Source organism: Pseudorasbora parva, chromosome 15 (assembly GCF_024679245.1).
Source record: "Pseudorasbora parva isolate DD20220531a chromosome 15, ASM2467924v1, whole genome shotgun sequence".
NCBI classification, from domain to species: Eukaryota; Metazoa; Chordata; class Actinopteri; order Cypriniformes; family Gobionidae; genus Pseudorasbora; species Pseudorasbora parva.
In genome coordinates this window covers 33,656,916-33,669,039 of record NC_090186.1, presented here as the reverse complement: position 1 = coordinate 33,669,039, position 12,124 = coordinate 33,656,916, and the positions used below count along the sequence as shown (strand labels likewise).

The following is a 12,124-nucleotide window of genomic DNA, read 5'->3' as shown; positions in this document are numbered from 1 at the left end:
CACTATACAAGTCGTTATTTAGATTTTTTGTGCACAAAAACTATTCTTGTCGCTTCATAAAATGATTGTAGAGCCACTGTAGTGAGATGGGCCTTGTCACGACGTCTTTAGTGCCTTTATGGGTCTTGAGAGAGGTCATTGGTGTCAATGAAGGCCTTTCTGAGCCATCGGATTTCAACACAAATATCTTCATTTGTGTTCGGAAGATGAACGTCTTATGGGTGTCTTTACGGGTGTAGCGACATGAGGGTACATAAGTAATTAATGACAGAATTTTTATTTTTGGGTGAACTAATCCTTTAAGACACAATTGACCTCATTCATGTAGCTCATCATCTAACAACATTTTAATCTATCCTAAAATACTTGGAATAAGTTTTGTAAAATATTGCGCCATATAAATTTCTTAACAAAAATATAGCTGGCTCCTTTGGAATAAGTAAATAATTGGTTGCTAAATGATTCCCATACTGCCAGTTCTGTTATAGATTTTAATGACTTTATTATTAGAAATATAAAGAATGAGAATGTGCGTCCAAAAATGGTAATGTATATCTTGAAATGTATGCATTTATCTACAACAAAACAACATAATTTGTCTTAATGCTCTTGAACAAATTGATGCATGAAAGGATTGCAAAACTGATGCATTGAAGTGTATTCCAATTAGGCATGTGCTGATATCAATTTTTCATGTTGCAATTAATTGCTGAAGTTTTATCACGATATGCGATATTATCACGATATTGAAAAAAAGTGTTGCCATAGCATAACAGCTTTAAGAACATTTTTTTAAAATAACAAAAATAACTGAATGTTAAAATACAATAATGCACCAAAAATATATACAGCTCTGGAAAAAAAATTGAGAGACCACTTAACATTGAGAAATCAATGAGAAATCAATGTTAAGTGCTCTCTTGATTTTTTTCAGAGCTGTAAAAGTACAATTTTTAAACAGATTAAACTGCAAAAGAATTAGGCTACAAAGAACAACAGGTAGGCTAACAAATTACAATAAGGTCTCATTATTTGCATTAACTAAGATTGAGCAATAGCTAGATTTGGTACAGAAAGTATAATGTTTTTGGTAATGTTAGTTAAGAAATACTGATCATTGTTAGTTTTATCTTAGGTCCATTAACAAAGTTATTTTGATTTTAAAGCTACACTGTGTAACTTTTTTAGTTTATTCTTAGCTAAAATCACTTAGTTCTTTCAAAAATATATGTGCTCATTAATGTATATTTACTTCTTTCAAGTAATAATGCACTCTCATAATTTTATAATATACCATTGAAAATACATAAGTGTTGAGGGTTCGGATGGCGGTCGCCATGTTGCTCCTCCATCTTGAAAGTACATTTGCCAAAGAGGGACATACCCGTAAATTCAAGCTTCGCTTTTCGCGTTTTAACACTCGATGGCACTGTGTCGAATGTGAAGAGGGGGATTGCTTGAGGCTGCTTTATGATGATGGAGGATCATCACTCTTAAGCCCCTTTCACACTGCACGTCGGACCCGCAATATTCCCGGAACATTGCCGGGTCGCCTTCTGTGTAAAAGCAACCACGTCCCGGAATTGATTACCGAATTCGACCCCGGTCGGGGACCTAGTAGCATTGCGGGATATGTATCAGAGTCGCCAAGGAAGCGGAAAAGAGAATTAAGACGGCAACGCGACAGGCAAATCAACAAGACAAAAAAGTAAATACTGGAGTGGCCTTTCCAAGATGGAAAGAGCTCATGAGGAGCAACGATTTTAAAAAGAACGCCGACCTTGCCTGCTTTCTTCTCGACAGGTAACATTAATTCAGCCTATTTGTGTATATTGGAAGTTTTATTGTTGCTTGGCTAATAATATCATGGTATGCTGTGCATAACACTAGAACGACGTCTAGGATAGTTTTCCTCGCGGCAATGATGAAAAAGTATTGTTTACCTTGTAACATAAATCCGTGTTCTATGACGGATAACATGAGATTAATATTTTAATTGCATTATAATTTGTTTGCCTTACGCTAGTGGTGTTGTACAATATACAGAATAATGATAGCACTGATAAAAGTTACTTTACTAAGAGCTTGCATTCGTCTGGGAACCTGATAGCTGATGTTAGCAATGAACTGGTTATTATTCAGCTCTATTATTCATTTTACATAGATTAACTTGATCATAGATCATTTGGTAAATTAAATAACTGCAAATTATAATAGTTTTCAAAAATTACCTCATCACTTGAGTTGACGCAACATTCACCGAAGAGGTCGAATTGAAAGCCATGACTAAATCGGCCACCGTAGGAGTTGAAACGAAATCGAAATTGAGAGGAGCAGAAACAATTATTCACTGGATGGTAATATACCTTTACACCGCTAGATGGGAGAAAATATCACACAGTGTAGCTTTAATGTTATAAAATAGTAGCTAAGAAATTAACATAGAATGATTAATTCTTTATAGGTATATTTCATTGTCAGTTTGGTAATAATGAATGAACATGTTAACTAATGAAGTCGTATGTCTCAAAGTTTTAATGAACAATAACAAATAATTAGAACAGTTCTAATCATTAGAGCATGTTGTAGTCCATATTAAAACATAAAAATGTTTAAGTTTGAAAATAAATTGCCTGTTAAGTCTGTAAGTATTAAGTATTTGTTGCTCTGATGAACAACATTGAGATTACAAAAAACGAATGGCTGTTTTAAAAACTACACGCGTTTTGTTTGTTTGCGGGGTTTCCGGAGAAAGCGCTGCATTCTGCAGTTCATCAGCGCCCTCTGCTGTCACTGAGCGGCACTTCAGCAGCGCGTCTCCTTCACTCGTTCATGCGCTTCTCATATTACACCTGAACGCGCGTCCCTTTGACGCAGAATACAGCTGTTGAGCATTTATACGGTTGATGGGCAAAGTATTCTTAGGTGCATTATAAAAAAATTATTAATTGTTAATAAATTATTATTTACAATATTTTAAAGTTCCCACGATAACAATATCGTGCATATTCATTATCGTGATAAATCGCATTATCGAAAATCGGCACATGCCTAATTCCAATGAGCAATTTTCCGACAAAATATATACAATTCTTACCTCCTCTGGTTCCTGTTTAGAAGATACTTTAATGGAGCCTTTGGATGTTAGTGTCTGTATAGAAAAGATAAGAAAAACTTTTGATTACAGATAATTTTAAAAGATTTTACTTGTCGTAACTGTAAACTGGTAGTTTTGAGGTAAAAACTTTCCTTTCTGCATTCTCTAAATTGCACGTCTGCATTGGGTTGTTCAATTTCCTTTCCAGAAAATGAAGACTCCTAAGGTAGACATAAATAACAGCATTAATGACTGTAAATTTACCTCTTTGTCTGTCTCAGGAAGCAGAGCTACAAAGTTGTCTGGGAAAACTCCCTCTTTGCCGTTGATCTCTCCTCTCCACCAGCCCGGCTCTCCTGTGTCCTAAAACATCCAAAACCGTTCAACCACTCTAAATATAAATGGCTTATTAAATGAAATACTACACAATAGTTTCTGAATAATATGTCTTAAAAGCTTAAATACAAAGCATTATGAATGGGAAATGTAGATATATCCCTTGCCACTAGATGGTGGTCATGTATTAAACAAGCTTTGATCAGCTTCCTGCTCAAGGCCTTTGACAGACAATAGGTGACTGTGTGAAACGATCCCAGTGTGTCTTAACTTAAATAAAGCAAACAAATCCTCAGGTTTATAACAAAACAGAAGTCATTAGTATGATATACAACAGCTAAAGTCTCAAAATGTTCAGAATGTCTGCAGATAGCATCAAACACGTGCACTAGGCTATGCACTAACAAGACACTTTGTCTCCGATCAGTGTAGAATTAATGGTTTCACATCAGAATCCCCATCTGAGAGCTCTGTCTGTAATAGCAAAGAATTGCGTTACAGTACATACCGGTTTACACTATTTTCATCTTTGTTTGAAGAGCGATTTCCATGCATAAGATATTAATATTCTTCATTTCAATGTATAATATGCAATTCTAGCATTGAATCTACCTCTCTGACATGCACTATATTGCCAGAAGTATTAGGAAACCCCTCAAAATCATTGAATTGAGGTGTTCCAATCACTTCCATGGCCACAGGAGTCATGCAGACTGCTTCTGCAAACATTTGTGAAAGAATGGGTAACTCTCAGGAGCTCAGTGAATTCAAGCGTGGTACCATGATAGGTTCCACTTGTGAAATGTTCTCACTACTAAACATTCCACATTCAACTGTTAGTGGTATCATAACAAATTGGAAGCAATTGGAAACAACAGCAACTCAGCCACAAAGTGGTAGGCCATATTAAATCACAGATTGGGGTCAGCCCATGCTGAGGTGCATAGTGCGCAGAAGTCACCAACTTTCTGCAGTCAATAGCTACAGACCTCCAAACTTCGTGTGGCCTTCAGATTAGCTTAAGAACAGTGTAGAGAGCTTCATGGAATGGGTTTCTGTGGCTGAGCAGCTGCATCCAAGCCTTATATCAAGCGCAATGCAGAGCATTGGAATCAATGGTGTAAAGCACGCCACCACTGGACTCAAGAGCCGTGGATATGTGTTCTCTTGATGAATCCTGTTTCTCTGTTTGGATAACCAATGGAAGAGTCTGAGTTTGGCGGTTCCCAGGGGAACTTTACTTGCCTGACTGCATTGTGCCAATTGTAAAGTTGGGTTGAGGGGGGATTATGGTGTATGATTGTTTTTCAGGGGTTGTGCTTGGCCCCTTAATCCAGTGTAATTCCAGTGTAAGGAACTCTTAATGCTTCAGCATTGACAATTTCATGCTCCCAACTTTGTGGGAACAATTTGGGGATGGCCCCTTCCTGTTCCAACATGACATAAAGACATGGTTCAATGAGTCTGGTGTAGAGGAACTTGACCGGCCTGCAGAGTCCTGACCTCATCCCGATAGAACACCTTTGGGACCTCACAAATGCACTTCTAGAAGAATTATCAAAAATTCCCCAAATTCCTAAACCTTGTGGAAAGCCTACGCAGAAGAGTTGAAGCTGTTATAGCTGCAAAGGGTGGGTCAACTACATATTAAACCCTACAGATTAAAAATGGGATGCCATTAAATTTCATGTGCATGTAAAGGCAGACGTCCCAACATTTTTGTCAATATATTATAGATGGAAAAATTGAATAATAATTATAATAATAATGTTTTATTTATATAGGTGCCTTTCCAGTGCTCAAGGATGCTTTACAATGTACATGCAACAACTAAAGGACAACACCAATAGAGTAGACAATGATGAAAAACAATGATAAGTAGGTTAGAGTAACACAGCTAACATCACTCCCTTTCGTCTTCACACACCAGACAAAAATGCAGTACATGATATAGTATAACTGGTCTAAATAAAGCAATCAGAATTAACTGGTTTGAACATTTTTGCAAAAGGTGGAGCCCGTGTGACCAAACTGGTTTACACTGCATGACTAAACACTAAAGCTAGTCTTATTCCTTTTTTATTGACCAATGTTCCTAATGTGGACACTTTGCCTTAAAATACTCTTTGAATAGTGTTGCTTATTTGTGGTTGAGAAGACATTTCTCCGCCCATTACATACCTTACTAAGTACATGGATGACGTCACCCTCCTTTAAATCCAGCTCATCTTGGTTAGTTGCTTCATAGGCGAATGTAGCCTTGCAGTATTCCTTTACTGCAGAGAGAAAAGAAAAAAATAATATACCCATGACATGGGTTACGAAGATTTGTCTTATGTACCTACAGCAGACTCTTTACCAAAAACGTGTGCTGTAAAAAGCTGTAGGGTGCCTGAAGTGCCACATTGCCAAGTTATTTGTTCCATAAGGGTTGTGCAGACATAATTTCACGTTTAAAGTCATGGCAGCGCATATAGAAACTTCACCCAAAGGTGTCTATAATAGCTGGTGAAAGCTATCTTCAAGCCTTCCTACTTTCTCTTGAGATTTGATGTTGTTTGCATAAGAAAATGCACTTCACAATTCATCATATATTTGTAAACAGGGTTTCTGCAGGCTTTATGAAGGTAAATTTAAGCCCTTTTCAAGGTGAATAAAAAAAAAATTAAGGAATAAATTGATGGAAACAATACGTCAATGTGTTCTTTAACTGTAGATGTCTAGGAAGAACTCAATGAGTTGTATTAGAAGCACTTCAAAGTTTGAAAATACAATTTACAACAGATCTCCATTACTTTTTAATTCAATTTACAAAAAAACAAACAAAAAAAACAACAACGTATAAATGTATATAGCTCTGTTCTCAAATATCGCAAATATTCCTAAATCAACATACATTTAATTGAGAAGCAAAATTACATAAGATCTTGTGAAAGTGATTTTATGATTAAAACAAGAACAAATATCTGCCAATGAGTTAGAAAAAAATTCAGTGGGTATACAGAAAAAAATCAGCCTAAATGAAATGGAAAAAGTAATTTTCATACCATTGACATACTTGTTCTTGTTTTAAGCATCCCCCCCCCCATTTTTTCTCCAATTTCTCATAAAACAAAACTAATTACATTTCTTAACTTTTCATCCCAAGTAAATATATCTTGATTTAAGGATGTTTAGACTTTTTTTTTCTTTCTTTCCTTCTTTTTAAAATTTAATTAAAAAATAATAATTTTTGCAGTACATTCAATTTAATTTTGGAATTTAATTTAGAACCCTATTTATTCATTTTTTGCTTTCCATTTTAAATTGTATTAGTCAAAAAGGATGTCAACAAAAAAAAACTTTTTTAGGGCCCTATGCAATTAGTTATTTTTTTTTCTTCTCAAATTCCTTTTTTTTTATTAACCATATTCTGGTTTTCCATTTTTGGGCGAATATTTCTTTAAGTGTACTGACCTGTCCTACTTTTAATTTATTCATCTAAAAGTTGAGAAATTCCATGACATTTCATTATTATACAGTCAATTCCATTTTTATGAAAGGATTCTGTGATTCCGTACTCGCTTTCTGGATTGTGGAAATCATAGGGCGCTAATCTAATGCCATGATATTAAATTGAAGACTTTCTGCTCCCATTTAAGACATTTATAAGGTAAAATTAAGAGAGTTTAAGACCAGCAGAAACCCTGGTAAAGCACACGCACTTTCAAAAACAGATAGGTATGCTAATCTATAATTTGGGCTTCTGATTCCCAAAAGGAGGAAAACTCATGTCAAGTCAGTCATATAATCACTGCAGTCAGATTCAGACAATCATGTCTGCTCCATTTCCATATATCTCCTATCATTATTTTGGTTAAAACATACAGCTTTATGTCACTCTTCCCATGAACTCACCTTTTCCTTTGCTTTCTGCTTCTTTTTCTCCTTTAGGGGGTTCAGGAGTGCTCAAAGGGGTGGGTTTTGTGGCAGATGGTAATGATGGAATTGGCTAAAATGAAGCAGAACCACAAATGGATTTACTGACACGGCAGCCACACAAACACATGCGGTTGCACACTGGAAGGTACAGACTGAGACAGATCAGCCATGCCTGGATGAAAGGAATGCTGGGTAAACAACAACCACTGCTGCCTGTTAGATATGTACAAATTAAATGGGAAAGCGTGCCAAATTTAGTCTCGAATTTTGCAGTGCACCTGCGCAAGGACACAAAATCCAATGTTTGTTTTTAGTGAGTAAGCAAATATTGAGTAAGAACCCTACATCTTATATATGACCTCTGAGCTCTTGATAAGAGACGTAGTAGACGATTCAATTCATCTGAATGACATAATGGGATGCAAAATGTGATAAAAAGGGAGAGAGGAAGCATTGGTTAAAAGCATTAATACTGTAAACAGACCTAATTGACTTAAAAATAATGTGGAGGGTAATTTGTGGTGCATTTAACAACTTTAATATGATGTGCACTACCGTTTAATCAGTACAATACACAAAAAAGAAATTGTATTCAACAATGGTGCAATAAATTGACCAAAAGAGACAGGAATCTTTTGTAACACTATAAATGTCTTACTATTTCAAATAATATGCATTACAACTGTTTTCAACATTGATGATAAAAATAAATGTTTTTTAAGTACCAAATCATCAAATTAGAATGATTTCTGAAGGAACACATGACATCGAGGACTGGAGTAATGATGCTGAAAATTCAACTTTGCCAAAACAGGAATAAATTACATTTTAAAATAATTTTACATTGCAATATTTCACAATATTGCAATTCTATAATTGTATAATAACATTGCATGTTTACTAACAAGCCTTAAAAACAGACAGTGTCAAGAATGAGGGTAGAAAAGCATTTATCCACATATGTAGATGTTTTGTTTTTTTTGTGCCTCAAGAAACATATTAAAATAAAACTAATTTATATCATGACCCCTTTAAGCATGAAACAGAAGTTGCTTCTATAAATGTAGGGCTAGTTGTACCAAAAAAAAGAATGAAATCATAATTAAATTTTTGAATGCACTATGCTGTTCCTTTTTTTATTAATGAAAATCTTGACTCTGGCCATCGGTCTTCTGTGCATGGTTTTGCAACATACGCATTTGTGAGACTTGCCCAGAAAAAGCACATAAGTTGTGAGCAATCAAGACTAAGAAGAACACTACATGGAATACATGGACTTTACATGTGCTCGTCATAACAAGAAGTTATCGCATTTACATCGTCAACTGTCATCCCCACTGTCATTCATTCAACATGTCAGCACGGATGTTTTTTGGGGATTTTTAGGCACATGTTGCGCTTTTATTAATCTGGATTTTTCAAAACTTGTGTGCTTTTTCTGGGCGAGCCAGAGTGAGCTGTGGCGCTAATAGTCTCACGAACGCACGCGCTCCATAGCTGTGCACTAAAGACTAAAGGCCAAGGATTTTGGTTAAATAATACATTCAATTGAGTTTTTTTCTTTTATTTAAGCAACCCCTATTGTATACCCCCTGAATATACAACATGTCCCATGGGACCATTCTGTGATACTTTTGCATCTTAAAAAAAAAAAAAAAAAACGTATGTTGGTCGGTGTTCACTGCTATTATATGGACCAGTGCGTCTTTTCTCCTCTTCTGGTCAGAAAAAGAAAGGACATACACTATTACAACACCACCATGGTGAGTAAATTCTGACTATATTTTAATTTTAGGGTGAACCATTGCTTAGACAAAATGTACTTTTCACTTCTAGAAATTAAAATGTGTGTTGCAGCTGTCTGCGGATGTAACAAAAGGCCAGACAGGGATATTCTGCTCTCAGTTTGAGCTGTGCAAAGCACAAACGATAATAAGAGAACTAGTGCATGCCAGAATGCTTCACAAATCAGCCACCCTAAATAATGAAGTCCAAAAATAGTGGCATACTGCCTAAAAAGGAAGGCCTCACCATGAGACTGTCTGTCTATATGTAAGGTCTTAAGCAATCATTGGCAAAACTTGTAGAGCCGTTAGACATGCAATTACTCTTCAACGCTCCATTGCTTATGGTTATGGGAATGGACAGAACAGATTTTCATACATGCCAAGACAATGATATAATTTTATATGGCAATATTTGGTGGAAATTAAGCAGTCAGTAACATTATTTAGTATATTGATTTCCACTCTAATCAAAAACTATATAACAAACAAGATAAAATATAACCATTGAAAAAAATATATACACTTTTTATTATAGTTTCAGTAGAAAAGACGCCACCATCTTGCAGTACTACAACCTGTGACTTCACAGGGTTGGTTGTCTTGCCTGAGTTAACAAATACAACAGTGGAGAGACAGTTAAAGACATACAGTGAGGGAAAGATAGTGAAAGATAAAGTCACAATCAGTGAAAGACAAGAAATTGGAAAACCGCAGGGTATCAGAAGGAAAAAGGGAGGCCACGATTGCATTGCGATTGCATAAAAATTTGTTTTACAATATACCCCAAAACATTTTTTGAGACATGCACAGAAATTTAGAGGCTGCACATCGCTGAAAATACTAAAAGCGCTCGTACATTTGACCAATAAGTGGAAATTGGTTATTTGTGCATTTTCCAGAGCAATTTTGTTCTTCCGGGTTGAAAAGCAAAGTCGAAGCAACGTAACGGAATGTGAGGTCATTAATTACTTACCCTAATGTCGGTCGACACCCGTAAGACCTCCGTTCATCTTTGGAACACAAATGAAAATATTTGTGTTGAAATCCGATGGCTCAGAAAGGCCTTCATTGACACCAATGTCATTTCCTCTCTCAAGACCCATAAAGGCACTAAAGACGTCGTTACAAAGCCCATCTCAAACAGTGGCTCTACAATCATTTTATGAAGCGTCGAGAATTGTTTTTGTACGCAAAAAAAACCTAAATAACGACTTGTATAGTGATGGGCCGAATTCAAAACAATGTTTCGAACGGTTATGAATCATCATATTGATTCATGATTCGGATCGCCAATGTCATGTGATTTCAGCAGTTTGACACAAAAACCGAATCATGAATCGATACACTGATTCATAACATTTCGAATCTGTGTTTTGAGATCGGCCCATCACTATATAAGTCATTATTTATTTATTTTTTTGCGTTTTTGTGTCGAACGACATTAGGGTAACATAAGTAATTAATGACACAATTTTCATTTTTGGGTGAACTAACCCTTTAATTTATAGAGTGAAATATAAGCAGTTTTTTTTTAAATATATATTTTCACTATTTAATTTCTTTCTTGACTTGCTAAAAACCTCTAAAAAAATCTATACTGTAATTATAAAGGTACATTTAAAAAATATTAAATCACTCGTATCATGTAATAAGATTTTGATCATCCCAACCTGTCCACTGAATCTAAACATTTTGTATTTAAAGGAACACTCCACTGTTTTTAGAAACAGGGCTTATTTAACTTCTTTCCTACATTTAGATATGTGGGCAAATGTATTTTTGACTCAGTGCATGCGTTGTTTTAGTTTGGCAGGGTCGCCGCTAGCTTAGCTTAGCATAATGAATGGAATCATAGGTTGCCAGCTAGCATGTCCCGAGTAAAAGTGATCAACAAAAAAAAAACACCTCATTACTTCTTGTGGCCTGTGTATTCACAATGAGTACAAATAGCGATGCACATTAAGACTAGGTGATTTCCTAGGCAGATATTGACTATATTATGGGGAAGCACAGGCGAAGCACTGCTACTTGGGCGCAGATATCACACAACACATTGTGATCGCTCAACAGCCAGAGGACGTGAGGATGAGAGCCGTGATATATCTGCGCTCAAGTAACAGTGCTTAGCCTGTGCTTCCCCATAATATAGTCCCAAGTCAATATCTGCCAATATCCGCATTCCCCCCTGGTTTTAGCAGTTTGCAGTTATATAGGGTTAGATTTGTATACATCATGGTGCCCTTAACTCAACTTTTTTTTCTCTCTCTGTGGTCATATTTTAATATTCATGTCTGTATAATGAGTGTGTTGAGGTCTGTGTTTTATTGGTTGTTGTCTCTCCTCACTATTCCACAGCTTTACACACCCATTTTCAGAGACTTTTTGCAACTCTGAGGTGTGAACGTCATATCATATCATATGTCTGAGGTCATATCACTTTAAAGCAAAGAATAAGTTTAACTGGTGCCGTAAAAGAGAACAGTACTGCTTCGCTTCCTGATACACATTCAGACACAGAGTCCTACAGCCAAGCTTTCCATAGTTCTGCTTGGATATACAATATGTTGCCAGAAATTAAAACAAACCACAACCATTATAAACACCCGTTTGTCATTCTACAACATACAGAGATCAAAACTAATGCAAAATCTATTCTTTAAATCTGTCGTCATCATTGCCTTCATTTTTTTTTTATCCATTTGCATTCCGTGCAATAAAGATTTGAACCAACTTTTCCTTCACAACAGGAGTCCTGACTTGTTTTTGTTTGTCTATTTTTATCAGAATTTTCTTGCAAATAGTACTGGAGCCCTCTATTGGTCTACTTAGTGACCGATATGATGAGATTTTCAATTACTAGCAACAAATGCAGCAGACAAGCAGAAAAATCAAAGACCAGAATCAAATCTATAATCATTTTCATAAATCCAAGGGAGCCAACCAATCACATGATGACACAGGCTATAGTACTGCAAGATGGAAG

The 12,124-nt window shown here is 35.8% G+C and overlaps 1 protein-coding gene across 2 annotated transcripts in view; it reads right to left on the bottom strand.

The window, feature by feature from the left end:
- The window catches only part of cd2ap (CD2-associated protein), an 83,696-nt gene that overhangs the window by 33,845 nt on the left and 37,727 nt on the right, over positions 1–12,124 (bottom strand). Inside the window, exons 7-10 of one of the 2 annotated variants that reach the window (XM_067417834.1) lie at positions 7,331–7,424; positions 5,615–5,709; positions 3,362–3,460; positions 3,098–3,151 (exon numbers count right to left, since the gene is read on the bottom strand). In XM_067417834.1, coding sequence (XP_067273935.1) covers positions 3,098–3,151; positions 3,362–3,460; positions 5,615–5,709; positions 7,331–7,424 — 342 coding nt within the window. Of the gene's footprint in view, positions 1–3,097; positions 3,154–3,251; positions 3,319–3,361; positions 3,461–5,614; positions 5,710–7,330; positions 7,425–12,124 lie in introns of both variants that reach the window. The other variant, XM_067417836.1, reaches the window with a different exon arrangement.